Source organism: Littorina saxatilis, linkage group LG17 (genome assembly GCF_037325665.1).
Source record: "Littorina saxatilis isolate snail1 linkage group LG17, US_GU_Lsax_2.0, whole genome shotgun sequence".
In the NCBI taxonomy this organism is placed as follows: domain Eukaryota; kingdom Metazoa; phylum Mollusca; class Gastropoda; order Littorinimorpha; family Littorinidae; genus Littorina; species Littorina saxatilis.
Genome location: NC_090261.1, coordinates 44,002,251 through 44,018,631, shown reverse-complemented (window position 1 = coordinate 44,018,631; position 16,381 = coordinate 44,002,251). Strand labels below are relative to the sequence as shown.

Genomic DNA, 16,381 nt, shown 5'->3' with positions numbered 1-16,381 from the left:
TGCATACTTTAAAGGAGCACTAAAGCACCATTCTTGTTCCGCATGTGTTCGAATAATTTCAAAGCTTGCTAAGTCAAAGGGCCATTCAATGCTCTAAAGAGATAGCTTTTCTTACTGTGCAAACAATTCTGTTTATGACAAAGTGAACTTTAAGGGGCTTATTGTCCGTCAGGTCTTAATTGCCTATATTGGACATGAATTGGTTTATACGATTCGAGTTTTACGCCCTCACGGCTTTTTGATGTTTGCGTGTTTAGGTGGTATCAGCCATCTGCACTTATGGTAGAATGACCAAGAGTCTTTAACGTGCCATTGTGGTGACACGGGGGTGGGAGATGAATACCGTCTCTGGGTCTGCACATAAAGTTGACCCGTGTCCGTCCCGGCCCGGATTCGAACCAGCGACCTCTCGATCACAAGTCCAGTGCTCTACCACCTGAGCTACCCGGGCCCTGTTGAGGCTTTTAATGCGGTACTGAAGAGCATTCTTTCACTGTGACGTAAACAACAACCAAACAACCCGGCCCATCATCACCATCAACAAAAGTCAGCCTGCTTTCTACGAAGAGTAACTCAGTTAGCATTTGTGCTGACTCAGTTTTGGCAATTGTGACACGGGTGTTCGGTTACACAACTTTAATCAAGTCAAAATTCCATCTCCTCCACAGAAAGCAGCCAGGCTACAACTACATGTACATTGTAGCAGGAGAATATCTTTGGCTGTATAACACATACGGGACAAACAGTTTATCGGTGCCCCAATAAAGATACATTCAAAATCACTTCCCGTGTAAATGGTTATGTACACCGTATATTATATATCCCAGCATTTAGACGAAATAAGAGTATGAACACATAGCTGTTAGTCCCGTATGTGTTGGAGCAATTTCAACATTTACTGAGTCAATGCTGCCTTACATACTTTAAGTCGCGCTAAAGGACTTTTTGTTCCTGTCACGTACGGAAGGCGTAACGTGATCTGCTGGTTCAGACATGACACTTTGACGGATTGTGAAGGAAGGTTACTCTGTCTGGCGTCTGCAGTGGAGGTCTTTTCAAAAAGATAGCTAGTAAAAAGAACACACTTAGTGACTAACATTCTGCAGTGGAGCCTTGTGGCCCAGAGAAATAGAGTTTTGCTTACAAAACGTTTGAAGCTGAAAATACGAGAGAGAGAGAGAGAGAGAGAGAGAGAGAGAGAGAGAGAGAGAGAGAGAGAGAGAGAGAGAGGGATATACACACACACACACACACACACACACACACACACACACACAGACAGAGAGAGAGAGAAAGAGAGTGAGAGAGGGAAAGAGATAGAGAGAGAGAGAGAGAGAGAGAGAGAGAGAGAGAGATACACACACACAGCCAGACAGACAGAGAGAGAAAGAGAGTGAGAGTGAGAGTGAGAGAGAGAGAGAGAGGGTGAGAGAGAGAGAGAGAGAGAGAGAGAGAGAGATCGTGTGTGTGTGTGTTTGTGTGCGTGCGGCGTGCGTGCGTGCGTGCGTGCGTGCGTGTGTGTGTGTGTGTGTGTGCGCAACAGCTCTTCCACACTTGCCTGCTTATTTCTCAGTTTTTGCTTCTGTTCTTTTGCCTGCGTACATTTGATTGTGTTTTAGAATACATCGTTGTGCATCCCCAAACTATCTTTAAAGATGCGTTGTGCCATCATCCTTAGTCAAGTCAAACAGTTTATTTACCAAATGCAAAGCACAGGATTTTGTTATGGTGTATGCATCCAAACTTCACAATCCTTCCACACGCATATTATATCATAATAAATATGTACAGATAAAGTGTTCAATTTCACCGGGCCTATTTACATGTGTACACCAACCAGACAGTTCAAAACGGACTGGTTGTTCTTTCAGCACCAATTTGACAGGAGTAATCACAGGTTGCATGGATAAAGATAAATGAATTCCCTAAAATCATATCTAAAAATATAGTCATCAATATAATAAATCCGAGTACATGCTAACACAGTTATTCAAAGGACACAACCCTTACATCTATTAAGATATTTCATTTAAGGATACTCGATCCCTTTCAAAACTTTAACTGACACATATCACAAATCTAACAGATCTAAGAACGATCCACCATTGAGGCCGCAAGGACTGCCTCAGGAAAGAAACTGTTTCTGAAACGAGAAGTCCTGCTCTTCAGAGCGCGGAAGCGCTTGCCTGACGGGAGGAGCTCGAACAGATGGCCGGCTGGGTGAGATGAGTCTGCCACTATACCCCTAACTCTCTAACAGACAGACAGACGGACTGACGGACAGACCATCGAACAGGAAGACAAACAGACAGACATACGAACAGACTTGTATTTGCAAAGAAAGCTCTCTAATCTTGAGATAACTGAACTATTATATCTCAGTGTTTTGACAGAGACAGACGGACACACACACACACACACACACACACACACACACACACACACACACACACACACACACACACACACACACACACACACATACACACACACACAGAGACAGTCACTCGTAATTTACAAAACAAAGCTTCTCTCACCTTGAGATAACTTGAGCGTTCCCCTTCCCGAGCGCTCAGTCGGCCACATTGGTCGGGTGCCGAGTGCTGATCGGGTGGCCGATACCCGGGAGGGTGATTGGGGGGTTCCAGGTAATGCGACATCCTTCATCACACGTCCAAGAACACACTTCTCGCACAATTCCTCGTGTAAATTTGGTATCCGTTTCACAAGTCAAGGGGTCCTGTTCTGTTGAAGCAGAAGAAACACACCTCTTCAGTTTTACATTGCCACAGATAGGCGCATCTGCTGACACAAAAGCATTAGAAGTATATATATATATATATATATATGTCTTGTGTCTGTTAGTGACAAGTTTCTTGGATGAACTGCCCTTTTACCTCATAAAAAAATAGTGAGACACAAGCCTCCAGATGATAATGTCTCAAAAATCAAATGACAGGGTTCTTTGAAGTTTAAGGCCTAACAGACGACTGTTCCTTCGAGTTCAATCTGAATAGAATCGGTCGGCTTAAAATAAGTAGGGACCATCAAACTGATAACCTTCAAAGTATGTCTGGTATGCGAAGCAAACCGCGAAGCTGAGGTTTTAACAGAGGGTCGTTGTGTCGAGGCCTTCCCGATTAATCATCCGGCCTAAACACTCTTTATTCCACAGAGTGATGGAGCACTTCAGCTTCTATCAAAATAAGCCGAAATAATATTACACTGAATCAAGTCTTTTAGTCTGAAACGCGACCAGAGATAAGTATGTCTGGTATAACATAAGAATCAAAATAATGTGACGAGACTGACTGAAGCTAATCTAGAAAGATGCTTTGTTGAGTTAGTTCAGAGCAATATGTGTCGTTCTTAGATTGGAAAAGCTCAGTATTCGGTTTCCAGTACAGTAAACAAAAACAACGATATCGATTCAGTCAAAATTACGTACTGCTTACACCGTGTGAAAAATATTTTATACACAGAAAGTGCAATCCACAGTTGTCAAATAAAACAAGTCGATCCAAACGTCAGTGTGAAAATAGCTGGAACTACTTCACCTTCTAGGAGATTAAAGTCTTGTCCAGATTAACCACGGATTATGCTGTCGCTTCCGGCGTCACCGTCCGTTTTAATAAATGATACACTTGCGAGAAGCAGAACGTGAATAATTTTAGTTTGAAAAACCATATACACACTCTGAAAAATATGTTCACGAACTATACTCGCAAAACTGAAGAATTCATTACACAAAAGTGCATCCACACTAAAAGCGCTGTTTCACAAACTACAGGCTATTCAGTTTCAATGCTTGCTTATACTCTTCAGCGTAGATTAGATACACGTACACAACCCCTTTTTTTTTTCTTCTCAATCTCCTTCAAGGTTTTTAATCCTTTCTCACAACAACAAATCTGTCTGCACAGCGTAAAATGCACACAGATACATACTACACAACACAGGATTTCCTTAGGCCTCTCTCTACCTCCCAACACAAAAAATTCCACACGCTGTCAGCTGAGGACTCGGGCAGTAACAGAAGATGCCTTGACAGCACAACATGCACACGGGACACAAAAGCAGTCGCGACGAAACAGCGATCCGTCTCGAGATACCCCCTACTACCTCCGAACTGACAACACCAACCGACGAAAACTGAAGACAGGAGGACTGACACGAACGGGGAGGGATAGGAAGGGTAGCTCAGTGGGGTAGAAGTGTTGTGGGTCTGTCTGTGGTAGAGGCGGTACCCTCTCACTCACTCACCCACTCAGTCACTCAGCTAGTTGTAAGGGGAAAAACCGAAAACTGCTGTAGTAACATGTCTGCCAGCAGGCTACAAAAACCGAAGACAGATGGACGTTTATGTCGGGTCTGAAACGCCTCCCCCAAGCTAACCCTAACCCCCACATGAGGTTTTCAAACAGGCCAAAAGGACCAATACGTTTGCGGTGGGCTTAACACCTGGTTCGTGCTAGGGGGAGGGGGGGGAAACTACAGGTGTAAGAGAACGGCGAGAAAAGTGATGCATGGTACCGCCGTATACCTGAGCATAATGTAAGTAAAGTAAAGTAAAGTGGTGGTAAAAGGCTGTTCTTGGTGAATTTTCGTTGATGAGATGAGGTGAGGGTGTGTGGGGGGGGGGGGGGGGGGATTGGGGAGGGGTGTAAGCGGAGGTAGGGATGGCGGAGGTAGGGGCGCTAGGCCTGGGGGGTTACTTTAGATAGGGTTATTGGTGGGGGTGATGAGGATGGTAGGGGGGGGGGAGAGAGGTGAAGGTAAGAACGATGGAGTGTGTATGATGAGCTTCCAAGCAGGTGAGCTTGACTGTACGGTATCTGCGCCTTGGCTAATGAGACGAAGAGAAAGAGACGGAGGGGCGGAGATTATAGGAAGCGAGAGAAAGAAAGCGAGAAGCAGAGAGAGAGAGAGAGAGAGAGAGAGAGAGAGAGAGAGAGAGAGAGAGAGAGAGAGAGAGAGAGAGAGAGAGAGAGAAAGAGGGAGAGAGGGAGAGAGGGAGGGAGAGAGAGAGAGAGAGAGATTGAGAGAGATATATATATATATATACAGAGAGAGAGAGGAGGGAGATAGAGAAGGGGGATATGGAAAGAGAGAGGGGAGGAGAGGGGGAGAGGAACAAAGAAACCCAAAGAGCAGCAGAAGGAGCTAGGAAGAAACGGATGTGAATTAACACTAATGGGGTTTTCAACAAGACGAGTAAAACAATTGCGCCTTTTCTGGAGCGGACGAGGAATGTCAATACAATGTCGGTAGCTTTGACTAATGGTGTATGCAACGTACAAACAAACAAACAAAGACTGAAACAAACACACTTTTTGAGCTAATTCAAACATTTTGTCAGCGGAGAAAGTCGTTAACTTGTCGACTCCCTCGCGAACGAAGACTGAAACTCAGTGCGTGGCTCCGATCTGTTTAATTAACTTGAGACTAAGATTGGTGCCACGAGAGGCAACGTTTACCTGTCCACAGTACAGGTGTACTGAAGCCGACCTTTCAGGTGACTCAAACTTCTCGGAGGTACCTCCGTGTAAATACCATGAGACCGAAGATGTTCGGAAGGTCAACACTGACTGCGAGGAACACAAAGCCGCAGATACATAACTCAGGAAAGTGGAACGCAACTGACTGGATGCGACCATGAGAATCACGAAACGTTTGCAGAATCGGTCAAGATTCTGTTCTACGCTACTAGACGGATGTGCATTATAAGTGTCCAGCATCGCACATAAGACTTAAACGTTATACCCTGCATTGCATTTTGTCAGCTCGTTTCATTACAGTCATCTTCCTTCTCTTAATAATAATTATATTAATTAAATCGTTGAACATCCGTCCAGGTTTCAGTGCGCAAAGAACACTCTTTCCCTTGGTTACATACCAAAACTCGACAACCTGAGATTTGTTTTGCCCACGTAATTTTGTAAAACGAGACCTGTATCAACGATGCTTCACTGAATGTACACGCCGCTTAATTTGAAAGAAACGTGTATCCGTCGTTAATTATGCCACCCCCGAAATATCTCCCCGAAATCGGCGTATGCTGCCTGAATGGCGGGGTAAAAACGGTCATACACGTAAAAACCCACTCATGCAAAAACATGAGTGAACGTGGGAGTTTCAGCCCATGAACGAAGAAGAAGAAGAAGAAGAAGAAATTATGCCCAGCGCTGATTCCAACAAATTGCAGTCAACTTTGCTGTTTCGTTTACCTGGACCCTTAAAGCCGTGCTTAGCAGCTTTGGACAAAAACAACAGCCAGGATGTCTTTCGGCAAACAACAGACGTGCCTATAATGGACTGTTAGACTCATTGGCCGTCCGCCACTGGACGTTGTGGTAGAGAGGAGATGGTGCGTATGTAGTAGATGGGAAAGGGTGAGTGAGTGAAGTGGGTGCGGATGGGGAAGGGGGGGTGAGAGCTTAAAGCATGATACAGCATGTTACAAGGCCTGTACTTCCGTGAGCAAGCAAGTATTACCGACTAGACATCTTTGGTTGGAATATGGCATAAGACATGTACTTTTGTAGGCAAGTAAATATTACCGACTAGACATCTTTGCTTGGAATATGTCTTTAAAACAAAGAAGTTTAAAGTAGCCTATTTTCTTGATTGAGGTGTGTATAAGTGAACTTTACTTCCTTGATCGACATTTTTATGAGTTTCCCTCAAGACGTTTCTTCTCGCACAACCAAAGGTTAAGCCGTAAAATCGTGTGTGTCTGTGTGCATTTGACGCACCAACCTTTACGCCAGTTTCTGTGTAAGAAGGTCTATTTGCATATCCCTCCACGTGTACGTCTCTCTGCCTTCAGCCATATCCCTCCACGTGTACGTCTGTCTGCCTTCAGCAAGTCCTGCCAAGTCAAAGGTTCCAGGTCTTCCAAGTCAAGGCAAGTCAAATCAAGTATTTTATTGTTTTGGGCCCAGAGGGCTTTGAAACAAAGATATAACTTTAACATAAAAAGGTAACAAATCAGACAGTTAATATATATGTATACAAATTGAGCGGACAAATACAACAATACTATACAACCAAAATAAATTGGCAATATACACTTCCATACATATAAACAAAACAAAAATAGGTTTAACAAAATCAGGTAAGACATCAGACAGATAATTATTTGTTTGTTTGTTTGTTTATTTGTTGCTTAACGTCCAGCCGACTACGCAGAGCCATATCAGGACGAGGAAGGGGGGGATGAAGGGGGCCACTTGTCAAGCGATTCCAGACAGATAATTATGTATACATTAAGCGGACAACGATAATATACAGCCGAAATAAATTGGCAATACCATTATGCCATGCATCTTTTGTAAAAAACACAAAACAAAACAAAAGTATGTATTACATACATATATATAGATACAAATAAAGAAACTAGATGTAACGCCAACATACTAAAATCATAACATGGGCGACAAATCTTGCTAGCTTCATTAGTTTTATCTTAGATTTACAATTCATTAACTGTTCATATTTTAAACAATTTGGGTGAGATCAGTAATAAGGACTAATTAATTTTCTTCTTTCAGACACTATACTTTCATCGGTACAAATGAACATATAGTGAAACTCATCACCTAATTCATTTTTATCGCACATATCACACAATCTTTCATTTCTAGGAGCATTAAAAAACCTGTGCTGATGTATTGGCAACTTATGGTTGCTTGTTCTAAATTTTGCTAATTTAATTTGGAATTTCCAAGGCAACCAAAGCAAATACCTTTCCAGACAAAAATCCTTTTTATATATTCTGTAATTAAAACACAAGCTGTTGGCATTCACGTCAGTGTTCCATTCCTGCAGGAATTGATCTCTTAGCCTTTGTTTTACAACGTTTTTAAAACCTGAGACGAAGTGGTCCTCTTTCTACATCGAGAGGACGGCTCAAGGAGGGCCCAAACACTCTGAGTGAGTCTTGCCCTGTCATCAACTTTCCAAGGTTAAAACCCAACCCCCATTAAGCCACCCGAACCCCATTAACCCATTCCAGCAATTACCTTTCCTTGTCAGCCAACACTGGTGACCTTTAGATACGAGTAGTATCCCCCTCTATGCTCTGCCTTTGCTATAACATTGCCTGACAATGGCACGTACGATTAGAAGCAATATCACGCACGACTGTGACTGAAGATCAGATGTCCAGTACTCTGAGGCTATTTGGGCCTGGACTTGATAAAGCACGTCAGTTCTTCAAATTGGTGTGGAGTTTCAAGGAGGGAGTATAAGGAAGAAAGCGGATAGCTTATTAGCGTGCTCGGGTAAGCTACTCGCCTCCCCCGTCGGTGTATGTGTGTGTGTGTGTGTGTGTGTATGGATGTGGATGTGGATGTGGATGTGCGTGTGTGAGTGCACGCGCGTGTATATCTGAAAAAGCTTTGCTTCTCTTGGTCATTCCATCGACATGATGTTCTTGCGTGTGAGTGCGTCAGTGCGGCGAGTGTATGTGTTCGAGTGTGTGTATGCGTGCGTGCCTGTTCGATCTCGTTGAGCTACAAGCAGCGTTTATTTTGCGCTGGGTGTTCCTTGCAATACACATTGTCTGTATGCCGAAACATGACGGATGTCTTTCTATCTAATAACTGACAGCAAATTGAATCCTGTTATAACTGGTTTTCATACGAATTTAAACAGCGGAAATACGTCGTAACCCACCGGCTGTGTTTGTTCTTCATCATGCCACTTGTTTCCTTCCCGAAGTGGTTTTCCTGAACGGAGATTATCATTGTGTGTAATCACCGCAACAGCGTGATAAGATAGTGCTACACGGAGCACTCGGCGGTTTGACTCGTTTCAGTCTTGTCCATGTTGATCTTGAAGTCACAGTTTGATGAGCGCCTCTGGGGTGATAACGCGAGACAACTCCTGTGACCTTGCCGCGAGGTGGCGCCAGTTACCAGCCGAAAGAAAGAAGGGGCATAACCTCACCAGAACCGACCATTGTCTGTTTACCGTATAAAATGCACGACTTACACACGAACTGTTACCAAACCGATATGCTATTTGGGACCAATGCAAGTTTTTTTCCTTTCTCGTGTGATCTTTCCGCGAGGTGGCGCCAGTTACCAGCCGAAAGAAAGAGGGCCTAGGGGGCATAACCTCACCAGAACCGCCCATTGACTTTGTGTAAGCCTAGATAAATTGTTCACTAAATTGAAATCCACTGAAATGCCGTCCGGGTGACTAAGCGGGAGGAAATGGTCATTCGCTCATTACTGTCGGAAATACTTAATCACAAATGACAGGGAACTGGAGGAACCTAGTGAAGTATGGAGGTGGAAAGGCGAAATTGCATCAATCCACGTACAAGTTGCTTGATCATATGCAATTTTGAGTAACTCAGTGGGGTTGCAGTTGCTGGCATTGTCCGCTCGCAGACGGTCAGAACTGTCATGGATGACCATATAGTATTCTGTACCCCAGGGGCATGAAATAGACGCAATTAAATCGGATGGCTGGACTAAAAGGGTTAGAAGTTTGTGCCAGATGTCCGTCCCTGGGCGCCTAATCATGGCGAATCTCTACAAAAGAAGAGAAGACCGAGACGGGGACCGTCTTTATTCTCTCGAAGTCAACCACCTCAGTTGTCACGTGACTTTTGCTATTTGTCCGTCTGTCTTTAGTATATAATCTCTCGTGTCTCCGTCTCACTCTGTCTGTCTGTCTGTCTCTGTCTGTCTCTGTCTGTCTGTCTGTCTGTCTGTCTGTCTCTGTCAGTCTCTGCCTCTCTCTCTCTCGACCTAATTTGTTTTAGACACTCCATATCCAAGTTTGATATTTCTCTGTCTCTAAGCCTCTTTTTTGTCTGCTCTTGTTCATCCTATAAATTGACTCGTCCCGCCACCACCACTCCCACACATCATTCTTTGCCAGGACAATTCACTCAGTCTTGTACAGGGAGCAGACGACAGCTCAGAAAATTGAAAGAAAAAAGAAAGAAGAGAAGAAAAAGACCGACGCGTGAACCCTTTGTTCTCTGGTGATCAGTCACTTCAGCCACAACTGTTTTCACTCGGCACACGTCTGTCTGGTCTGTCTGTTCTGTCTGAGCATACACACAAGATTTTCCAATAAGTTTAACATTGCTCTGTCTGACTACTGCCTTCCATTTCTTCGAGTCAGTCCTGCAGACTCACGTGCGCGGCTGAATCGTCCCAGTTCGTGTACTATGATACACGTGTACGTCTTTAGCAGAATCAATCACTCAGTCCTGAACAGACAGCAGCAGACAGCCTAGAAACATCTTCAAAATTGGTCGAAATTCCGCCAAGGGGACTGTTTATTCTCTCGTAGTCGGCTCCTTCCGCCGCAGCCTTTTCTGTCTGTCTGGCTGACTCTCTTTCACGGAAACGAAATGTGTCTTCGACTGAGACTTTTCAAGCTTAAAATTCCCCTGTCACTTCATTGAGCCATCCAGCTGTATATTTTCAACTTCTTCTGTAAATCTACTAGGCCATCCGCTACAATTCACATACACCTTTGGAAATATTCATCATTCAGTCTTGTATACAAAGAGCAGCCAACAGCCAAAAAGAAGGCCAATTGTGCAAAAGAAGAAGAAGAAAAATAATAAGAACCTCCACCTTAAATAAAAAAAATTAAAAAAAATTATAAAATAAAAGGGAAACAAGAAAGACCGCCACATGATAACATAATGACATGCCTGTTTATTCCTTTCTAGTTTGACCCACTCTCAACCGCCACCTACCTTTAATCAGGTTTCAAATCTACACAGCGTTTCGCCAGACTCCCTAGGTGGCCCTGATTGCGGGCAGGTAGAATTTCTTCCGCTACCTCGCAGGACCCAGGTGGTGTTTACTGCACCTGCCACGGGATACTGCCACCTGAGTGGTCCACTATAGCTCACCGGAAGATCGGTCATTCTCCTGTCCACCCCGATCACCCCCCCCCCCCCCCGCACCCCACCACCATTAATTCCGCTCCCTTGTCGGCTTCCCCCTTCACATCCTTTTAGCGGTTTTTCTGTTGTACGTTTGCGGCGCAAGTGGTGCATAACGTTTGACGGCAACCACTAAACAGCGAAAGAAAGAGCAGTAACTTTTTTCTCGCTTCCTTAAAAAAACCCAAAAGAAACAACAAAAAAACCAACCACAACAGCACACAACAAAACAAAAACGGTGAAAGGATGAAACGATTGAGCAGACGCACGAATTAAAATATTTAGTGTAATATAACCAAGTACCTGGTAATCAAAAGAAATCACACAGAAAAACGATACAAATAGATTGAAAGATAGACATTGTGTCAAACCTGTGAAAAGATGCAGAACATAAACAACAGAAATATACACATTCGTGGATATATTTATGTGTACTGCATGCAAAACGCACATAACTACAACATTACTAAAACGAGAAGTTCTTCGTGAAAAATCAAAGTGCCCGTAACCGTGACTATAGCTCGCTAACATGCATGTACAAAAAACAAACAGATTCCACACAAGTTAAGGAAACATACCTTGCGCGTAATCACAGGTGAGAGAGGTTTGAAACCTGGCAGAAAGGAATGTGGGAGTCCTATTCCAAGGGCTCGCCAAACGGTATGATTTAATTAGACACAGGTATTCTAAACACAGCCATGTAGTGCGACAACGCGACAGGGCTGACAGGGAAGTTCATCCGTGAAATTTCACTATTCTATACGGTTCAGTTATCTATATATATATATGACTTGTGTGTGTGTGTGTGTGTGTGTGTGTGTGTGTGTGTGTGTGTGTGTGAGTGTTCGCGATGCACGGCCAAAGTTCTCGATGGATCTGCTTCAAATTTGGTGGGCACATTCACGTACAACCCGGACACAACCTGGTCGATGAGATTTTTAAACACGTGCTCTCAGCGCGCAGCGCTGAACCGATTTTAGTTTTTCTGTTCATCTTCCCAGATCCATTCCCAGTAACTCTTCCTTATCTTCTCCAATGTTTTGCGTTTATCTCCCTTCCTTCGTGTGGCGTCAATCCATATTCCCGTTACTACGTTACTATTTTTAGAATGTCACTGCACTGTCCAGAACGCTTTCCTTGCACCCGTAAGTTGTCCTCACTGTAAAAGTGCAAAGGTCGAATCAATTTATAGCCACGCGAAAAATACACTGTCATCTATATCTATATTTATAGATATAGATATACATATATTTATCCCCCCCCCCCCCCCCCTCTGCTTCTTTCTCTCTGTAAACTTGTAGGGCTGGTTATTTTTCGGTAACTTACCCAACAACCAAAATCACTTACCCAACAACGGGCCTGAATCCTCGATAGCTCATGGGTAGAGACTGTACACATTGTGGATCTACTTTTTGCGACTGAAAAGTTCAGAACACTCTAATGTACAAAATATACATTTCTGGAGCAAACAATACAACCATACCGCATTCAAACCAGCAACTACAGGCTTGAACACATGAATCTCAATATAAAATCCATGAGTTGTTTTCTGAATTCAGATCTGCCGTGCACAATCGTTTATCGCTAGCAAGATTCCAAGGAAAAGTAACTCTCATACTTTGTCTAGCGACACGAGTAGTTCCCCTTCCAGATTTCGGCTGCATCTACAAGACTGCAATCCGACGGTCAGCTTTCAACACGAATATTTCATTTTATAAACAGATCACACGCAATCAATTACAAACATTTAATCAACTTGAAGAACATGCAGCGGTTTCATACACTAAACTTCATACAGTTTTTAGCGTTGGAACACGGGTGTAAAACTTCGTCTGCTAGTCACATTCGAGGAAAGAACCGTGATTTCCTGAGCGATACCAAAACATGAACAGAACACACACTATCTGCCTTTACCGCCACAGCAGAATGACAACATAACTGTGTACTTGATTTTAGTTCAAAACATGGAAACTGACAAGAAGTGTTAACAAAATTGAATGATTTGCACGGAACTATTCAACCGCGCATTAATCGATCGCCTGCGCAGGTAGACTGGTTGGGTGAATATGATTCGATCAAACTTTCGCACAAAAACTCCTCTTTTCTTTGAATAACTGAAGAAAGGAGGGATAAAGAGGTTACATACCTCGTCTCAGTGATTATCAAAAATAATGGTCTCAGTTCGCGGTCATGAAAAAGCTCGCTGAAGCTCGCATTTTTCATGATCCGCTAACTTCGACCATTATTTTTGATAATCACTGAGACTCGGCATGTAACCTCTACATATACGGCTTCTCTCTGTGTGTGTGTGTGTGTGTGTGTGTGTGTGTGTGTGTGTGTGTGTGTGTGTGTGTGTGTGTGTGTGTGTGTGTGTGTCAGTGTGTGTGGGCAACACCTGTGGATTGTAGAGTTCTGTTTGTGATGTGGTCTGGCGGCTTTGGTGTGTCTGTATGTTCGGGCCTTCCTATGAGAAGCCATAACAGTTATTATAGGGCTTACAAATAAGCTCTAAAATTCTCAATCCCGTTTGAGTGGACTTCGCCTTCAAAGGTGATTGTGGTGTTTCGGCACTCGGTTACATTTGGCGTCATCGACAGCGATGGGACTCGACATGAAATGTTCAGGCCACTGAATCATTTTCGTGCTGTTCCCATTCCACCAACCTGGGAGGGACCTAAGCTTGGCGGGTCCATGGTTCGGAACTTTGGGGACAAAGTTCATTCAAAGTGGGTCGAGTGTGACAGGGAGACTACTGTCGCCCTTCACAGCAGACTCTGCAGAGTTGTTCGCCTTAGAAGTTGTGGGCTTTCCTTGCATGTACCCGTAAGTTGTCCTCACTGTAAAAGTGCAAAGGTCGAATCTATTTATCGAAAAATTCACTGTCATCTATCTCTATATATTTATATATATAGATAGATATATACGGCTTCTGTGTGTGTGTGTGTGTGTGTGTGTGTGTGTGTGTGTGTCTGTGTGTGTGTGTGTGTGGAGGCAACACCTGTGGATTGTAGAGTTCTGTTTGTGATGGGGTCTGGCGGCTTTTGTCTGTCTGTATGTTCTGGCCTTTGAGAAGCCATAACAGTTAATATAGGGCTTAGAAATAAGCTCTAAAATTCTCAATCCCGTTTGAGAGGACTTCGCCTTCAAAGGTGATTGTGGTGAACCGCCACGCTGTCTGTCTCTGTCTCGCGATTCACCCGGCGAAGCCGGGTATTCCTCTAGTAATATATATATGTATGTAGAAAGTGGTCGCACTATGTGCGTTTTGTAAACTAATACAGTGGTAAATCCAAAAACAAAGAGACTGCCAAGTGACAAAGAGACTAATACAGAGGTACATGTACCTGCCACGAAAGGAAACCGTTGTGATTATCCAAAGGCGTCCCTGCAGTGCGGGTGGACTGTTATAACAGGTATACCTTGGTGAAAACAATACCAAATAGACAGAGTAGACAAAGGGACAACCTAAGGTTCATTCGAATCTGCCCGAGCGACCACCTATGGATAACGACCACTGCCTGCGCTTTACGGCCAACTCGAAGCATCCCTGACACTGTTCTTTCCTGTATATGTAATTTACCTTTCCAAAACGAGCACCTCCCATAAGGACCACTTGTGTTTGGTCCCTTGGTTGGTCGTTATAGACAGGTTCGACTGTATTTTTTATTGAGAGATGTCCTCTCATCGAAGAGGCCTTACATTTAGGTTACCATTGTGTTGCATAAAAGACGAACAGAATTTGGTGACAGCAACCAGTCAAACTAATCAGGCGAATTAAAAAAAAAGGTAGTGAATGCATCATTGTAATCGGTACGACTGGCCACTTGACGATTTATCTTTTCCCCTTTGAAATAACCGCAGGTAAAAATCAAAATTTGACTAAATGTAAAAATGGACATTTCTGGCGAAAGCAAACACTGCTTTATGGAGGAAAGCTTGGTTTATGAAGGTTTTATGGATGGGGTGGGGGTCGTGGTAGTTGCGTTGTACAAAAAACTGGCAATGCGAAATCAGCATCATGAACAAACTGTAAATAACAAATTCGCTCCCAAGCCAACGAGAGATTGAAAGGGTCAGCTGACCACTGTTAGATGTCAAATCTTATTCGTAAAACCCATGTCAATGTTATTTCTTTGCTGACGTATAATTTCCTGTATATCCTGGAAGGCCTTCAACTATTTGATGCCAAATCTTATACGCAAATAGAGTGTACCTATGTAAACAAATTATAAGTTAGGTACAATTTCCTGTATTTTTCTGGAAAACCATTCATTCTCTCACGTCTCCAACGAGAGTCAACATGAAACAGCCTTCGAAGAAGCCATGGCGCGGACTGGGCTGTGTGAAATATAAATACACCTTTGGTTTTGCAAGAAGAACGCCTACTTACACGTCAAGTGTACGGCAAAGGGGGCTGGTTGTATCTTGCTCCGCTGTGTATACTTGCTTTTCAGTATCGAACAGGTAAATGAGTTTGTCTTCGTCTCTCTCGCCCGTTTGGACAGGTGAGGTGGGGTCGGGGAAAGAGAGGTCAGGGTCGGGGAAGGGAGGTCAGGGTCGGGGAAGGGAGGTCAGGGTGGGGGTTGGGAGGGGGTAGGGGGGTTCCGAAGTGAATATTCCTGTCTTTTTATTTACTTAGATTAAGTTGTGGAGGGCCCTTATTTGAGTTCCAGACTGTTAAATCCAAACCGTGTATAACTCGTCTGGTCGCGAAAAAGGATCGCCTGGTAGAGATGGCAGAGAAGAGGGTTGTATGTGTTTTGTGTGTGTGTGTGTGTATGTGTGGGAAAGAGAGAGACAGAGGGGGGTGGGGTGGTAGGGGGGCTTGTTGGAGGCAGATAGAGCCTATAGAACTAATACTAAACTTAAAAAAATGTTACCTGCTTGCCCATGTGACAAATGAATAAGGAACAGAACCGAAAGGCACTGACCTCTGTTAAAATACGTCTGTAGGTTAGTTAACCGTTGTTTGCCACTTTTCTGTAAAGCTAATTACGTCTGATCAAATCCCGCGTATAGAGATCGCACAGGTGCAAAACTATAAGCCAAACGACAAACAGAGAACCACCATGCGGTCTTTACCTCAGCAAATGTTTGTTGACGACTGGAGTGAAACGAACGCTCAAGGTAAGCCACGTTTGAATAAAAACGGTGCCCCGCCCCCCTCCCCCCCTTCTATCATTAATATTCTGCAGAACTTGAGTAAATTAATTCCTCTGTCCACGTTGTATCGTAAGTTACGACGGCGAATGGCCATGACAAATGCGCGACAAAATGAAACATAATTCTCTCGTTCCCGACCATACACAAGTCTGTGTTATAGAGTTCACAATCCTCTTACAAGAATCAATGGACATCATGCAACACACATGCACTGTCAAATTTAATATTATCGTCACTTTTTCTGTCACTTACATTCAGTGCTAAATGAAATTCACAATCCTCTTACAAAAGCTG

At 43.7% G+C, this 16,381-nt stretch overlaps 1 protein-coding gene across 2 annotated transcripts in view; it reads right to left on the bottom strand.

Moving 5' to 3' along the window:
• The window catches only part of LOC138953149 (protein sprint-like), a 173,938-nt gene that overhangs the window by 151,891 nt on the left and 5,666 nt on the right, over nucleotides 1–16,381 (bottom strand). Inside the window, exons 1-2 of one of the 2 annotated variants that reach the window (XM_070324942.1) lie at nucleotides 6,760–6,886; nucleotides 2,538–2,745 (exon numbers count right to left, since the gene is read on the bottom strand). In XM_070324942.1, the coding sequence (XP_070181043.1) occupies nucleotides 2,538–2,660 (123 nt within the window). In that variant the 5' untranslated portion in view covers nucleotides 2,661–2,745; nucleotides 6,760–6,886. Of the gene's footprint in view, nucleotides 1–2,537; nucleotides 2,746–6,759; nucleotides 6,887–16,381 lie in introns of those variants that run through there. The other variant, XM_070324941.1, reaches the window with a different exon arrangement.